The following is a 15,973-nucleotide window of genomic DNA, read 5'->3' as shown; positions in this document are numbered from 1 at the left end:
GTGAGAGAACTGGATTGAGCTCCTGGCTCTTGGCTTCAACCTGGCTCCCAGTTCCAGCTATGGCAGGCACTGGGGAGTGAACAGCAAAAGGCAGGTCTTTCTCTCTCTCTCTCTCTCTGTATATATGTATGTATGTATATATATATATCTCCTTCTCAAATAAACTGAACAAATGAATGAAAATAAAAAATAAGAACTGAAGAGTTAAAATTGTATATGTACAGGTGTCAAAAGTTAAGCTTAAGCTTACAGGTTTAAACCTTCCTAGTGCAGCTGTAAAAATAAAACAGTGAAGTAGCACCTTGACAGTAGGGACTCCATTTTGGAGCACTTGAGACTGCATTCTGGGAAAGCAACCCCCCCACCGTGAGACTCTGGTCCGAAACTATGATCTCAAATAGCCGGACAATAGCAGTGCACTACACCACCCTTGGCAACACACAAAAACCCCCTAGCATGATTGCTCAAGCTTAAAAGTAGAAAGGTTGCACCTGGGTTACCTGGGCTAATAATGAAGATGTGATTTGTCTATGTCTTAAGATCATAATTGCTGATTGTAAGACTTTAGCAACCGCTTAACAACCGTGTATTCTCTTCCCCTTCCCGGTTTTGCGGTTTTTGCCTTTATAAACCCTAACCTTTGGTTATTCGGGGCTGCTCTGTTCATGTATGATCAGACAGCCCCAGCATGCTGGATAATCAATAAAGCTTCCCCTTGCTGTTTGCATAAGAGATGTCTCTTGGTGACGTTTTTCGGGCAGTCGACTCTAACAGAACTAGCTGGGCAAGTTGCACCTGTCCTCTGGCTAACTCCATCTCTGTGGGTGTCCGCAGTGGGAGCACTCACACCCGCAAGCCTCTCAATTCAGAGGTGAGCTCGGGGAGGGAGAGTGAGCACAGTGCAGCCAGTGCTCGGACGCCTGCTCAGCATCCCGCCGCGGCCTCTGTGCGGAGGCAGGATCCGAGGGAAGCCCCATCACGCCGCCAGGCTGAGCAGACGCGTGTGTGAAAGGAAATGCTTCCCACCGAGCACGCTCCCTAAACTTGCCAGCCTCTTCGCTGGGTGCTCCACCCGTCTGGTTCAGAGCTGGAGGAAACACTGGCTCCTATTGGGAGGTGTTAAGTTTGCCCTCAAGATGGCACCTACGGGTTATTCAGAGGGATTTTAATATAGCAATATCCCATCCCCATGTGACTCTAGCTTTATGATATCCCATCCATATGTGACTTCAGCAATTACAGTATTCCATTCATATGTGACATAGAGATTATAGTATTCCATGCACATGTGACTTAGAGATTATAGTATTCTATTCAAATATGATTTAGATATATAATATTCCTTTGGCATGTAATTTAGAGATTATAGTATTCCATTCATATGTAATTTAGAGATATAATATTCCTTTGGTATGTGATTTAGAGATTATAATATTCCATGTATATGTGACTTAGACATTATAATATTCCATTCATATGTGATTTAGAGATAAATATTCCATTCATAGGTGACTTAGAGATTATAATATTCCACTCATATGAGACTTTAGCTATTATAATATTCTATTCATATGTGATTTAGAGACTTTAGCAATTATACTATTCCCCTCAAATGGGACTTTTGAGATTATAATATTCCATGCATATGTGACTTAGACATTATAATATTCTATTCATATGTGATTTAGAGATAAATATTCCATTCATGTGTGACTTAGTGATCATAACTTTCCATTCACCTGTGACTTTCGGAACTATTTCCACCCCTTTCTACAGCCCCTATTTAAGTGGGAAGCAGCCCAAAGCCTACCTACCTCTAAGTCCTAGGAGTTCTCTGAGAATAACGAGTGAGATGGCCGTGCTTTGGAAATGTAGTGAGAACACTGTTCATAAGCCATCAGCCTTTTTGCCTCAGAAAACAAAGCAACGGGTAAATCTCAGGAAACAAAGACTCTACTTTCACTAACAACATGCCCGAGGCTGGATGCTTTACGAAGAAAGAGCTTCATTCACTCACAGTTTTGAAGGCTCTGGCGGGCTCTGGGAAGGGTCCCCTCGGCTCTGTCCGGTCTAGCTGAGGGCATCCTGTTGGGAGCACAAGAAAGAGGGAGAGATCACTCATGGTGACAGTGAGCCGTGGAAGGGAGGGGTCAGGCCTGCTCTCTATGGCAATGCTCTCCTGAGCTAACCGGGGGTCCCACATCCCTTCCCAGGGCAGCGCCCCTGCCTAACCTGCTCCTGCTAGGCCCCCCGCCTCTTACCACCACCACACTGGGACCTTTGCAGCACACACTCAGGCCACGTCCCCACCTGGGCAGAGGCTGAGCCCACTCTGCACCTTTAAAGTCAAGCTTTGCAGAGAAGGAAGAGTAATTTTCTTGACTCTTTAGGAAATCAAGAGCTTTGCCTAAAATGCGAACTCATGGAGATTGGGTGCCAGGGACAGGAATTCAAGATGTAACCTGGAAGACAAATCTCCCTCTGCTAGTCTGGATAGAACAAGGGCCTGGGACGGGCACTGGTGCAGGGATTCCTCGTCGGAGTCCTGGCTCTGCTTCTGACTCCGCTTCCTGCTGATGTGCGTCCCGGGAAGCAGCAGACGATGTCTCAAGTCCTTGGGCCCCTGCCCCCACGTGGAAGATCCGGACTGAGTTCCAGGCTCCTGGCTTCAGCCTGGACCAGCCCTTGCTACTGCAGGCATTGTCTCTGTCTCTTCAAGTAATTATATCTCTATCTCTATCACTATATCTATGTCTCTATATCTATATCTATCTATATATATCCATATGTCTATAACTATATATCTTTCTATATCTCTGTCTCTATATCTATATTTATCTATAACTATATATCTATCTATATCCATATATCTATGACTACATATCTATCTATATCTCTGTCTCTATATCTATGTCTATATATCTATATGTATCTATATCTATGACTATGTATCTATCTATATCTCTATGTCTCTATATCTATGTCTATATATCTATATCTATATCCATATATCAATAACTATATATCTACCTATATCCATATATCTATGACTATATATCCATATATCTATAACTATCTATCTATATCTTATGTCTCTATATCTATATCTATATCTATATTTATCTATGACTATATATCTATCTATATCCATATATCTATGACTAAGTATCTATTTATATCTCCATGTCTCTACATCTACATCTACTTTAAATCATAAAGAGAAGGGCCTTGACTTGACTCTCCAAAGGTCTCTAGCCTCTTCCTTGGAATGTGCACAAGGAGCTCCTGGATGCCCCGTGGGTAGATGGGAGGAAGCTAACGCTGCCGGGTGTCAAACCTGACTAGAGCTCCCAGAGAGTAGACCCAGGCGCGGGGGGCCCGTGGGAGCCCTGCAGATCTCGGGGTGCACACAGGGCCTAGAATGCACTCACCAGCAGAGACCTGGTAACAGGAGACGGGAGGCTGGCAAGGAGCATTGCTCTCGCAGAGGACAGCAGGGGTCCCGCTGGTCAGCGCCGGCTGCAGGGACGAGCACGGGCCGCGTGGCCTGCACCACAGTCGTTACCTTCTCACGGAGCTGGAGGTGAAGGTCTGACGATCAAGGTGCTGGTGACGTGGTTTCATCCTGGGGTCTTCTCTCGGCTCGTAGGCTGCCATCACCCGCTGTGTGCTCAGCTCTTGACACGGGAGAGCAGGCGCTGTCCAGGCTCTTTCCCTACCAGGACCCCCATCAAGTGGGGTCAGGGCCCCAACCTTACCACCTCATTGGAGTTTAATACTTCCTCTGAGGTCCCATCTCTAAGGACGGCCACACAGGGGTTAGAACACAAACATTCGGCCTCCCGAGTCCTGCCGGCCGATCTGAGATCCTGTCTCCTGCGCCCTCCCCAGCACACCACGCTGTGTAGCCAGCAGCCAGCCTGGGAAGGAGAAGGGCGGCGGCAGAGTGTGCTAAGGCTGAGCGTGAGCCCCACGGGCCGCACCCCCGTGGGAACTGCTGCTCCCCCACGCTCTCCAGAGGAAGACACAAGGAGGCCACAGCTTGTTTGCAAGCTGAGGGTGCTGTGTGCACAGGAGCCTGCAAGGCACCCAGCAAGGGAGCGCCGTGCAGTCGGCACTCAGAACTTTTCTCAAAGTCTTCTTTTTGGGCATCTTTGGAGCATGCTCTGTGGTCAGCGGTTCACTGCAGGGCTTGCTTCTCTGTTGACGGGCGGCTCCACAGACCAATCAGAAGCTGCCGCACATGCAGGGGGCGGGGGGGCTCTTGCTCTACTGCTAACAGCATTAGCGTTGAAACCCTGTAATCTGAAACAAACGCTTCAACAAAAACATCTTTTCCCCTCTAAGTCAATTCCACCATCTAGAAATATCGACTCCACACCCCCAGTATCATCCATGCAAGAATCTTTGTTAGCCAGCTCTGTAGAGTTAGGCTGCACCTTGCTAGTGCAATGCCACGGGCCACCAAGCCAACGCCGCAGAATGGCTTAGTTATTTTGTCGCTTTAACAATCATTTGAGCTGAGAGCAGAGACGCCTGTATTATACTCATGTCAGCATACAATACTTAGATGTGGCCTAACGAGCCGTCAAGTCTGCCTTAACAACACCAGAGCCATGTGTGCACTCAGCAGCTGTCAACATGACACGCCCGTGAAGCGGCCGTGGCTGCCCGTTTCTCTGGGGTCCGTGTAGTAACATGGGTGCAGAGGAACCACAGCGGAGAGCACACCGCGTGGGTGCCTCTTCCTGTCTACGTCAGTGGTGATGAAAGGTTCATAGTCCGCCCCTCGCCGACGTCACCAGGTGGGTGAAGACACTGCGGCGGCATTGGCTTCGATGACAGGCTGTCCCGTGTGCCGTCAGCCTGGGTGACGGCGGCCACGCCATCTCCCTGTGCCAGCCACAGCTGCTGCGCCCTCAGGCATGGCGGGAAAGCCAAACGGTGAAACGGAGGACGGTGCTCTGACAGCCGTCCAAGGACGCCGTGTCCCGGATCTCCCACTCTCGCTGCTGTGCAGTTTCAGGGTTGAAAGGACTTGGGGTCTCTGTTGCAATTTCAAGTCGGTGAGAACAGCACAGCATTCTCTGGGTTTGCCAGGGGGCAGGGGAAGGCTGCTCCTGCCCCTTCCTGCCTTCCAGTCCCTGATGGACCGGAAGTCTTCTCTGAGGCCGCAGCCCGGCGGGTCAGGAGCATCCGGAGTGTGTGCGCGAGAGCCCTGCAGACAGCCAGGAAGGGTGTCTGTGCCTCCTCCCCTCCCCCACCCAGGCAGCCACGCCCCCACCCCCCACAGTCTCCGGTCTGAGACTCAGGATCAGAACTGTGCCCCAGGGAGAGGATTCCCTTCCCGGGGCAGTTGCCACAGCTGCTGCTCCGGTCCATGTGGCTGGAGCACGTGTGTGAGGGTAGCACAGCTGCTCCGGCCACTGCCCAGCGCTGGGGAGGCGGGGGGGGGGCATGCAAAGTCTGGGGGCTTTCGGACATCCCCTGTGTGAGCGCGGAGCTGTCCCCTCAGCCTGTGTGGGACACACGAGAGACAGGATTGGCAAAGGGCTCCCCAGCGATTTGGTGCCCCGTGTGGTCTGCTTAGCCAGCGACAGTCAGCTGGGCTCGCACAGGCACGGACAAAGGCGCTGGACCCCAGCACGTAGTGTGGCCACGGGTGGACGCATTCCAGCCACTCAGCTGCTGCGTGAGGAGCTCTGGCACACGCAGCCCAGTGCACTCACGCCCAGGCATGTCCTTGCCTTAAGCTGGGACTGGCAGGTAGCAGCTCTCTGTCAGATCACTTCCTCTGGGGCGGGCCCTGTCCCTGCCCGCAGCTGGCGGCCTCAGGCAGGCAGACGGGGGGTTCCGGTGTGTGTGTGTGTGTGTGAGTGTGTGAGGCCAGGGCCACTGCCTGCGATTTGCACACCAAGTACTGACCCAAGGACTCAGGGAGGCCCGGAATCAGAATGGTCGGGCCAGCGCGCACCCTCGGCCGTCCCGTCCCGCAGCGGTTCTTTCCAAGAGCCTTGCGGCCTCTGAGCAAGCACTGGCGGACGCTCCGGGGAGCACACCGCTTCCAGGAAGCCTGCTTGGCCACAGACCTTGGCTGAGAAGCCCGGCGACTCTTCCTGCGGTATTCCCCCACCAGCTGGCAGAGACCGCGGACCACCAGAGGAGGGCGTTCCCCTTCGAGGCCAAGTCAGGGAGACCCCAGCGAGACGCCTGGGGCCGTCTCAGATCATCGCACATGGTGCTGGGTCCAGGCTCGTGAACATCAGCTAAAAACTCCTGCTAGCTGCTGTGGCATCAGACAGCTGCTGCACCAGAACCAAACCTACTCAGACGCCAGGAAACCCGTGCCAGGGCAGAACTCGCTGATTGAACTCATGGCAAATTCTACGCAGAATTTTCAAAGTCCGCCGTCTTCCCTGGAGTCTGTTGTGAAAATGAGAGGCTGCACCTGGGGGTGGGGGTGGGGGGGCAGTGCCTGACGACGCGTCACGAGTGCCGCCGGGACTCCTTGGGCCTCACTGCCATGTGTGTGATCACATTATTATATTCCTCTCATAACTGCACTGCAACAGAAGACACTGGACAGCTGACAAGCATTCGTCAGGGTTAGAAAATAAACAATTTGGGGGCCAGCGCTGTGACGTAGCAGGTGGGGCATCCCATATGGGCACCGGTTCCAGGTCTGGCTGCTCCACTTCCAATGCAGCTCTGTGTTATGGCCTGGGAAAGGAGTAGAAGATGGCCCAAGTGCTTGGGCCCCTGCACCTGCAGGGGAGACCTGGAGGAAGCTCCTGGCTCCTGGCTTCGGATCGGCACAGTTCTGGCCACTGCAGCCATTTGGGGAGTGAACAAGTGGACAGAAGACACCCCCACCCCGCCGCCTCTGCCCTTCAAATAAATAAATAAATCTTTAAAAAAAAGAAAATAAACAACTATGGGGAGAAATCAGCTCAGCAGGAAAACCAAGCCTTAATCTCCAGCCGCGAGCGTGCTGGTGGCCTCCCGGGGCAAGAGCAGAGCGCTCCAGACCTCGCTCGAGAGACGTTCAAAGGTTCATGGGAAAATGGAATGAGAAGATCATGCATACTTGCCACAGAACTTTGTATTTGTGTGTGTGTGTGTGTGTGTGTGTGTGTGTATACATATATTTGAAATGCAGAGTTGCAGAGAGAGAGAGGGAGAGACAGAGATCTTCCATCTGCTAGTTCACTCCTCAAATGGCAGCAGTACCTGGGGCTGGGCCAGGCTGCAGCCAGGAACCAGAAGTTTCATCCGGGTCTCCCGTGCCAGTACAGGGGCCCAAGCACTTGAACCATCTTCCGCTGCTTTCCCAGGCACATTAGCAGGGAGCTGGGTCAGAAGTGGAGCAGCCAGGTCTTGAGTCAGTGCCCATATGGGATGGTGGTGTCACGGGCGATGGCTTTACCCGCTACACCACAGGGCCAGCCCCTCCACAAAGCTTTGTAAGGATCTTCCCTTGTAAGTTTCTACCATGTTGTTGGCCTCAGGCCCGTTAGTTAAGAACTGTGCTCCAAAATGCGTGATTTTGTGCATTTAGTCTCCGGTTGGCTTCTATTCATGACTTAGATTTGAACCCTGGGTGTCAGGTTTGCAACAGGAACATTTGGGAAAGTGAGCTCCATCTCGGCGCTCTCTTGGACACATTCAGGGACACAAGTCCTTTCCTTGGAAGGGCTCAGAGCTGCCTGGAAGGGGCTCAGCCTGAATCCAGAGGGCTGGTCGGGAAAAGCTTTGGGAACTCACTCCCGATCTTACAGAAAAGCGAGAAATGATGCAGCAGGCCCTGTACCTTAAACAAGGTCATCAGTTTGGTTTTAAACATCGTACAGGAAACTTGAGATGTAAATAGCAATTTAGCGTGCTACCTGGAGAGGCTGGTAAGCCCGAGAGCAGGAAGCACCCTCAGGCAAGGGTGCCATGCGCCGCACCCACCCCATGGTGGAACCTCGGTGAGGAGAACACGGGAGAAAACAAAGGGCATTGGAAGCGGCCTGTTCCTGGGGCCCATTGCTGCTGCCGCTCCCCACCAAGCTGGGGCATCCAGGATGAGCCTGCGTGAGTTCAGCTCCTGGCCTAGCTGGGGGGATCCGGGGTGAGCACGCACAGCCCGGGACCCTCGTCCTCACACCTCTGCCCCGGGGGTTGGCTCTGCGTCTGGTGTGTTTCCCAACACGCCACCGGCGCTGACTCAATTGCCTCCATCGCAGCCTCACCCTCGCAGCTGGGGGAGCTGAGGCCTGTTCAGGACTCTGTTTTGAATCCTGCTTGGATTCTCTCTCACCTCCCAGACTGCCCTTTTTGTCTGCTCCGTCAGGATGCATCCAGGCCCTGTGGCTGCCTCCCTCTGGCTGCTGGCGCGGCGTTCAGCCACTGGGAGGGGCTGGAGAGATGCAGGGCCCGGGCAGCTCTGTGCACTTGCCCAGCTGCACCCCTAGCAGGTACTGCAGCAGACTGAGGTAGATTTTTCCAATGGGTTCCATGAGTGTGTCACGGGAGCAGCAGCCAAGACTGGCGTCTGTCCAGGCAGCTGGACCCCTGAGCCCCTTCCCCGGGCTGGTGTTGGCACCGCCTCTCAGGAGCAAGGGGCACGGGTGCCAATGCACTCACCGTGTGCTGTCTAGTGGGCTCTGCTTCACACCAGAGGGTGGGACACCCGGTGGGGGGTGTCAGGGGAGAACCCTGGGGCTGAGATTTTAAACAGCTGGACGGGCACACAGGGGAGCGGCAGACAAGGGAGGCTTGTGATTTCAGAGGCAGGGGGAGAGAAGGCATGGAGGCGCCGGGAAAGGGACAGACTGTCACCAGGGCTCCCCTGCTTTGCCAAGCCTTCAGCACCTTACGTCTCATTCTCGAGCATTTCCCCTGTCTCTCCCCCGGCTCTCTGGGGGACACTGTTCTCCACTGGGCATCTGGAGGGGGCCCAGGACTCCCATGGAGCCCAGGAGGCAGGGGAGGGGAGGAGCAGGTGGGCCAGCGGCACCTGCCTGCCTTGACTGCATCATGCACTGAGTGTTATCGATGGTGGCTGCTTGGTTCCTAACAGAATGTGCGATGGAGGAACGCTTGCTTTTTGGTAATAACTGCATTTATTTCCACATTTGCAGTAACACCTAGGTTGTTCTTGACTGCCCAAAGACACTTTTATCTGTAATGGCGTTGTCTAGGGATGGAAGAACAAACAGCAGAGTTGGAGCCATTGGGCTGTTTTTGAAAGCGCAACTTTGGGGGGAATAGGCGTTTGCAGAAAACACTGATGTTTCCTGCATGTGTGTTCAGCAGCGCTGCCCTCACGGCTTCTGTCTGAAAAGATTTCTCGGCTAAGTGAAGACAGGTGCCCCAGCGGCGGTAGCAGGTCCCAAGCACGCAGCCGCTGGCCCCATGGTCTCGGCCCCACTCACTCCCCCAGCCGGCCTCCAGTGTCAGGGCTCTGCACGGCCGGGAAGGTTTGAAGAGACCTCACTTCGGAGTTTGCAGAATTGGCAGGTGTTGGGATTGGTATTGAACAAGTGGTGGATTCGGGTCCCACAAACTTGAAGCAAAAGTCTTCCCAGGGATCTAAGCATACTGGAGTGGATTAGCCCTTTCTGCTTGGGTGGACATGGCGGGAGGGTGAAAACCAGAGGCAAAAGGAAGAACGAAGAAGCGAGAATCTGAATGCGTCAGCCCTGGGTGCCAGGGAGGGGATCTGCCCACAGCAGGCGCTTGTTGGCCGAGCTCTGAGGGTCGGTGTTTGGTTTGGTTTGGGTCAGTCATCTAGGAAGTGATTTTTCCTTTATATATAGATAAATAAAAATTAAACATAAAACAAATGTTTCCATGTCATGCAGCTATGCTACATTTAATGGCTTATCCCGCGTTCAGAGTCAACCTGGGTGCAGGCAGTGGTCAGCAGGGAGGCCTGGGGTTACACTGCGTTTCTTTGAAGGAGCTGGTCCAGTAATTGCTAGAGAGGCAGGGAAACAAAGGGTCAAGTTCAGGTTCCCAGCTGTGTACCACACACATCACACCTGCTGGCACAAGGCGTTACCTTTTTGAAGACTTCAGCACGGAGCCTGTTACTCTGTAGGATCACCCTTTTCTTTTGTTCTTCTTTCTTCTTTTTAACTTCTGGCAAGTTATTATAGATTCTGAAACAGATGCAGAGAACATCTGGAATTGGGGGGTGACCGCCACGCTCATGGCTGAGCCCTTCCACCTCTCCCAGGCTCGGCACCGTGAGAACCGGGGACAAAGCACCCTCCCCAGGCCCCCGGAGCACACCAGGAGGCGGTGTCCCACCCAGGGGCAGAGCTCCCGAGGCCAAGTATTTATCAGAGGCCATTTTTCTTGTCCTGCCTTCTCAGGGGTTCGTGACACTGATGTGTCAAACGAGGTGTTCTACTGCTTTGCCACTCTGACTGTGCACTTGGCCCCAAAGACCTTTGTGCCTCCTTGTGACTTGGAAAAGGAGCAGCAGTGGGCGGAGGTAGCAGGAGTTCTAACGTGGGGAGAGACCGCACACAGGGGAGTGCGATTTTGCCTCCTAACCTACTGCATTTCTAGTTACGCTGCTTCCAAATGCACTCCAAGCCAAGGCACCAATCCTGGCCTGAGGTCTTTCGGAGCGTCGTCACACGCGGCACGGGAGGGTCCCTTCTTCCTTCCTGCCTCTAACTGAAGCTGTCTCCATGCCCAGGGCGTCCGCCAGCCCAGTGGAGTCGCTGCAGCCCGAGCCATGAGACAGCTGTCCACATGGCATGCAGCTCAAACATCTTCTCATTTTCCCTCGTGTCTGAAAGCCGGGCGGAATCTGCTTAAGATGTTCCACCGTCAATGAGTACGAAGCGCAACAGGATGATGACAAAATTATCGTGATTATCAGACACGCAGCTTGTCACTTGGCACCAGCTGTCTCGTGTCATCCTGACACCAGCTGGAAGACGCATTCAGTGTCGCACTGCCACACGTGTGCTTGGAGAAGGTCCCTGCCGGCTAGTGGTGGGCTGGGGTTCCAGCCTCTTCCTGCAAAACTGTCACCCAGCTGGGAAGCATAAAGCCTCTCACTCAGCAGGCCCGGGAAACACTCACGTGTGGCACGGTGCCCGGAGCACCATGGGAACCAACATGGGCTGCGTGATTGCGTGAATAAAGGCACGCGCAGCTGCCAGGTCCATCAGTGATCCCAGAAAGGAGCAGGACGGGGACCGCAAGGATGTCGCGAAAGCTCTCACGTCCCAAGGCGCCGCACGGAAACTCCATCTTCCTGACACAGACCGTCTGAGTCATCGGGAGTTTAAAATAAGAACCCCTATGCCCTCCCGGAGTGGCTTCTGAGTCAGTGTTTTCTTAAGAGAGCCTCCCAAATAAATCCTGGCACAACCACGCCACAGCCCACGATGGCCACAGCCTGTATCTTCGGACAGAGAACGAGCTTGCAGACAACCCAAAACGTGGAGCGTGCAAGCCACGGACAGACAGCGCCTGCAAGGCCACCTATAGTTAAAAACCATGTGAGTGCTTGCATGCGTGCAAATGGACATCGACATCAAGGCCGAGAGAAAGGCGCCGGAGGAAGCAGAGAGGACCCGGGAGGGGAAAGGGGGTGGGGAGGGCTCAGGCCCATGGGCACTTGTTTGTCATCACAAAATGGGAAGATGCAAATCCATGATACCATGAATGAAGAAGAAAAGCAAGCTCTGGCTGAGCCACGGCCGGAGCCCCCTGCACTGGGGCGGCCAGGGGCTCAGGCTGCGGAGCCCACGGCTCCTCCGGCTCCTCTCCAGTAAACACTGAAGCCTTCTCCAAGGGCTGCTCTGAGATCTGTTATTCTGATGGCTTAGTTTTCCAGGCTCCATAATGGCAGCTTTGGGTTTGGGAACTACAAGGGGAAGCTCTTTGGCTGAATTTTTCCCCCTAAATTGAAAAGGGAGTGCTTTTGGCACGAGGTCTGTGCAACTTTGCACTTTGGAAACAGAAGTCTCGAAGCCCAGCGGTCCTTTAAAATCCTCAATTAGAAGACGAGGAGTCAAGCCTATAACCGCACAGCATGGTCCCCCTATTCCTCCAGCCACTTCCGGGCTTGCCCAGAGGGCCCTCGAGGTGACCTAATTAGCATGGACACGGTGGTGAAGGCGTGGATTTGGTGCCTAGGGTGGAGAGGGAAGTGTGCTTCCTGTCCCAGTGGCTTCTCAGAGTGCACTATCAATTCAATTCAAGGCCTCCCTTGCTTGATCGTTACAAATGAATGGCATTGTGCTTGCCCCAACTTGGCTGGCACCGCTGAGCTGTTTCCGTTTGGTTGCAAGGCCAGGGCTCAGGAAGAACAGCAGCCTTGTGTGCACCGGGTTGGTGAGAACGAGTGGGAGTCGGGAGCAGCCACCAGCCAAGCACAGCCAAGAGGATTTGCCGGCTGTGGGGTCACCACGCCTGTGGGGCTGTGGTGCCAGGAACGCTGGCTCCAGGTCCCTCTGTGGTTCCGCTGGCTTCCAAGTGTTTGCAACGTCCAGGCCCGTCAGGAGCACAGCTTCTCTGCTCCTCATTAAATCACCTTCCAAGGGGGTGATACGGCGCCCGCCCAGGGCAGCCACGTGGACCGGTAGGGGTCTTCCTGCATGGGTCTGGGGGTCTCCCAGAGACCAGTGACAGGGTCTGCTCCAAATCCAAAACTCATCTTGTTCTTGAATTGTCCCAAGAGCAGCATTAATGTTCAGAGACACAATCCGACAACTGCACTCACTTGGGCCAGTTTTTCAGATGTGCAGCCAAAATGACCTCTGGCCTAGAGAAGGACCTAGAAGTGCGGCCCCATGGGACAGTGCCTGGGCTCACCCTCCAGCCACCCAGCCCCCGCCTGTGTCCACAGTGACGGCTCACCTCTTGGATCGCATATGCATCTCCTTCTCTGAAATGCATCTCTCTTTGGGCTTGAACAAATTATCTGGGAAAAGAGAGACAGAGCACTCATTTCAGAAGGCACAGAATACCACACAGCTCTAAACGTCCGGGTGCGTCCAGCACAGAGGCCGGGACTGACCCTCCCTCTCTGTCACAGCCGGGCAGACCCTGCAGGATGCAGAAGAAACTCGGGCAGCATCTGCAGTTGCCATGGCAACGGGCCATGGAGAATTAGCCTTGACGAGCATCACACAGGGCATCGAGTTCAGGGTCACCTTCTCACCTGCTGCATGGAGAGCGATTCCTTTGAAAGTCACGTTTTCTGGGGTGCAAGTCCAGCGCCCCTCCCCCCAGAAACAGCCCCGCCCTAGGTTTTTGAGGCCCTGGCCAGGACGCCTCCCAGCTCTCCACGGGGGCATTTTGATGCTGCGGGCTTCACGATGCCTGTAGCCCTCTGTCCGGCCCGCTCAGCCTCTGTGTGAGGACCACCTGCCCTTTGTGCTGTCAGAAGAGAACAGATGACAACCTAACGGCCACACAGCTCAGGGTCCCTGGATTGAGGATCAGTCCCTCGTGGCTAAAAATCACTGCAAATGTTTCTCTGTGGATGTATGTATTCCTAATCACTACGATGTTCATAAATGCTTGTAAGTTTAAAAATGCTATGTCTTGGTGCTGGTTCTAGTCCCGACTGCTCCTCTTCCAGTCCAGCTCTCTGCTATGGCCTGGGAAAGCAGTGGAAGATGGCCCAAGTCCTTGGGCCCCTGCAGCTGCATGGGAGATGCAGAGGAAGCTCCTGGCTCCTGGCTTTGGATCGGCTCAGCTCCCGTCATTGTGCCCATTTGGGGAGGGAACCAGCAGATGGAAGGCCTCTCTCCCTCTTTCTTTCTCTGTCTCTACTTCTATGTTATTCTTTCAAATAAATAAAAATAACTCTTAAAAAAAGAGATATATCTTTGAAAACCACCTACACCCTTTTGTAATCACTGAAAAGGGACCTTTTGTGGTAACTCTGAGATGCCTGGGACACCAGGTCCTGCGGGTGAGCTGGGGCCTGGCACCCAGGAATGCCCTGAGGCGCTGTTGCGTGGGGCTGGCTCGTGGCGCTGAGTGGCAGCCACGCTCTCTGGAGCAGAGGCCGTAAGCAGCTCCCACCTCACTGAGCATCCCACAGCCGCGGTGGGTTCCTCAGCAGGACCTGGATGTGTTTCTGGTCAGCTGTCCCCATGGAGGGCCAGCTGCCTGTCCCATCGAGCCAGGGGAGCAGCTGTCTCCGGACTGAGAACACGTCATCCCTTGGTACCCGGGGGGTTGGGTGCTTGGATCCCCACAGGCGCTGAAATCTACAGCTGCTCAAGGCCTGTGTATAAAACGATGCCGCGCACGTCCGTGAGGCCTGCACAGTCTCCTGCCTGCTGCGCCTCATCACTGTACCTCATGGCACTCGATGCAATGTACACGCCACACAAATGGCCGGTCAGTGCCTTGCTTATGGGACAAGCTGCAAGGACACACTGGGCACCATCTGGAAGTATTCGGTACAAACGCAATTTTTTCCCAAATATTTTCGATGAACAGTTGGTTGTATCCAAAGTTGCAGAATCCATAAATACAGAGGATCAACCTCATACAGAAGTTTCTGGAATATCATGGAAGGGAGGCAGAGGTACGGATCATAGGAAACTCCTCCTGTGAGAAACACGACGCGGCCTCTGCTTTGCGAGACAGTGACAGGGCTTTCATTCTATCTGGGTTTTCAAACATGAAAGCAAGAATATGGCATCATTACTGAACTTCAAAAGCTAAGATTCAAAGGAAAAACAGGAGAAAGGAATCAGAATAGGAGGGCACTCCAAAATGTGGGAAAATGGCATTAAAGGCTAAGTTTACTTTGATGGCAAAATATTTGAAACCCAGGCCGTGTTTAGTAAAGTGGTTAAGCAGCTGCTTGGGAAACCCACATGCCACGTCAGAGTGCCTGGTTCAAGTCACAGTTCCCCACTTCCAATGCAGTTCTCTGCTAACGCTCACCCTTGGGAAACCATACATGACCGCCCAAGTACACGGGTCCCAGTCACCCAAGAGGGAGCCCACATGGATCGAGTTCCAGGCTCTGGCTTGGCGCAGCCCGGGCTATTGCAGGCATTTGAGAAATGAACCCCTGCATGGGAGATCTCTGTCTGCCACTCTCTGGCCTTTCAAATAAAATAGAAATAAAGATATAACTCTAAAATTGACACAGGGGCCAGTGCTGTGTTGTAGCAGGTAAAGCCGCTGCCTGCAAAACCAGCATCCCATGTGGGCACCACTTTGTTTTGTTGTTGTTGGTGGTGGTGGTGGTTTCTTTTTTTTTTTTTTTTTTGGACAGGCAGAGTGGACAGTGAGAGAGAAAGAGAGAAAGGTCTTCCTTTTGCCGTTGGTTCACCCTCCAATGGCCGCCGCGGCCGGCGCACTGTGGCCGGCGCACCGCGCTGATCCGATGGCAGGAGCCAGGTGCTTCTCCTGGTCTCCCATGGGGTGCAGGGCCCAAGCACCTGGGCCATCCTCCACTGCACTCCCGGGCCACAGCAGAGAGCTGGCCTGGAAGAGGGGCAACCAGGACAGAATCCGGCGCCCCGACTGGGACTAGAACCCGGTGTGCCAGCGCCGCAAGGCGGAGGATTAGCCTAGTGAGCCGCGGCGCCAGCCTGTGGGCACCACTTTGTGTCCCAGGTGCTCTGCCTCGTATCCAGCTCCCTACTGATAGCCTAGGAAAAACAGGAAGATGGCCCACTTGGGAGACCCAGATGAAGCTCCTGGCTACAGCCTGGACTAGCCATACTGTCTGTTTCCGTCATCTGAAGGCTGAACCAGTGGATGGAAGATCTCTCCATGTGTGACTCTCCCTCTCTGTAACATTGTCAGATAAATAAATAAATCTTTTAAAAATAGATCTATGTTGAGTGTTCATGCTTTGAGGACTCCTGGGTTCCCACCTAAGGAAGGGTCTGCAGAGACTGTGAGTGGTCAAGACGCCTCCCAGGGCCCAGCCCTGGCCCTGCGCCAGACGGGGCCAGGCCAGAGCCAAGGTCCTCCAGAA

At 53.7% G+C, this 15,973-nt stretch overlaps 1 protein-coding gene across 3 annotated transcripts in view; it reads right to left on the bottom strand.

The window, feature by feature from the left end:
- Positions 1-9,832: 9,832 nt before the first annotated feature.
- C15H10orf90 (chromosome 15 C10orf90 homolog) overlaps positions 9,833-15,973 on the bottom strand; it is a 234,967-nt gene continuing 228,826 nt past the window's right edge. For all 3 annotated transcript variants that reach the window (XM_017350774.4, XM_089313830.1, XM_089313831.1), the window contains 3 exons: positions 12,874-12,937; positions 10,049-10,148; positions 9,833-9,964 (listed from right to left, as the gene is read on the bottom strand). In XM_017350774.4, coding sequence (XP_017206263.3) covers positions 9,926-9,964; positions 10,049-10,148; positions 12,874-12,937 — 203 coding nt within the window. In that variant the 3' untranslated portion in view covers positions 9,833-9,925. The remainder of the gene's footprint in view (positions 9,965-10,048; positions 10,149-12,873; positions 12,938-15,973) is intronic.

The sequence above is a fragment of the Oryctolagus cuniculus genome, chromosome 15, assembly GCF_051225735.1.
Source record: "Oryctolagus cuniculus isolate XC-2025 breed Fujian yellow rabbit chromosome 15, ASM5122573v1, whole genome shotgun sequence".
NCBI classification, from domain to species: domain Eukaryota; kingdom Metazoa; phylum Chordata; class Mammalia; order Lagomorpha; family Leporidae; genus Oryctolagus; species Oryctolagus cuniculus.
Note: the sequence above shows the minus strand (reverse complement) of the source record. Positions and strands in the feature narration are given on the sequence as shown.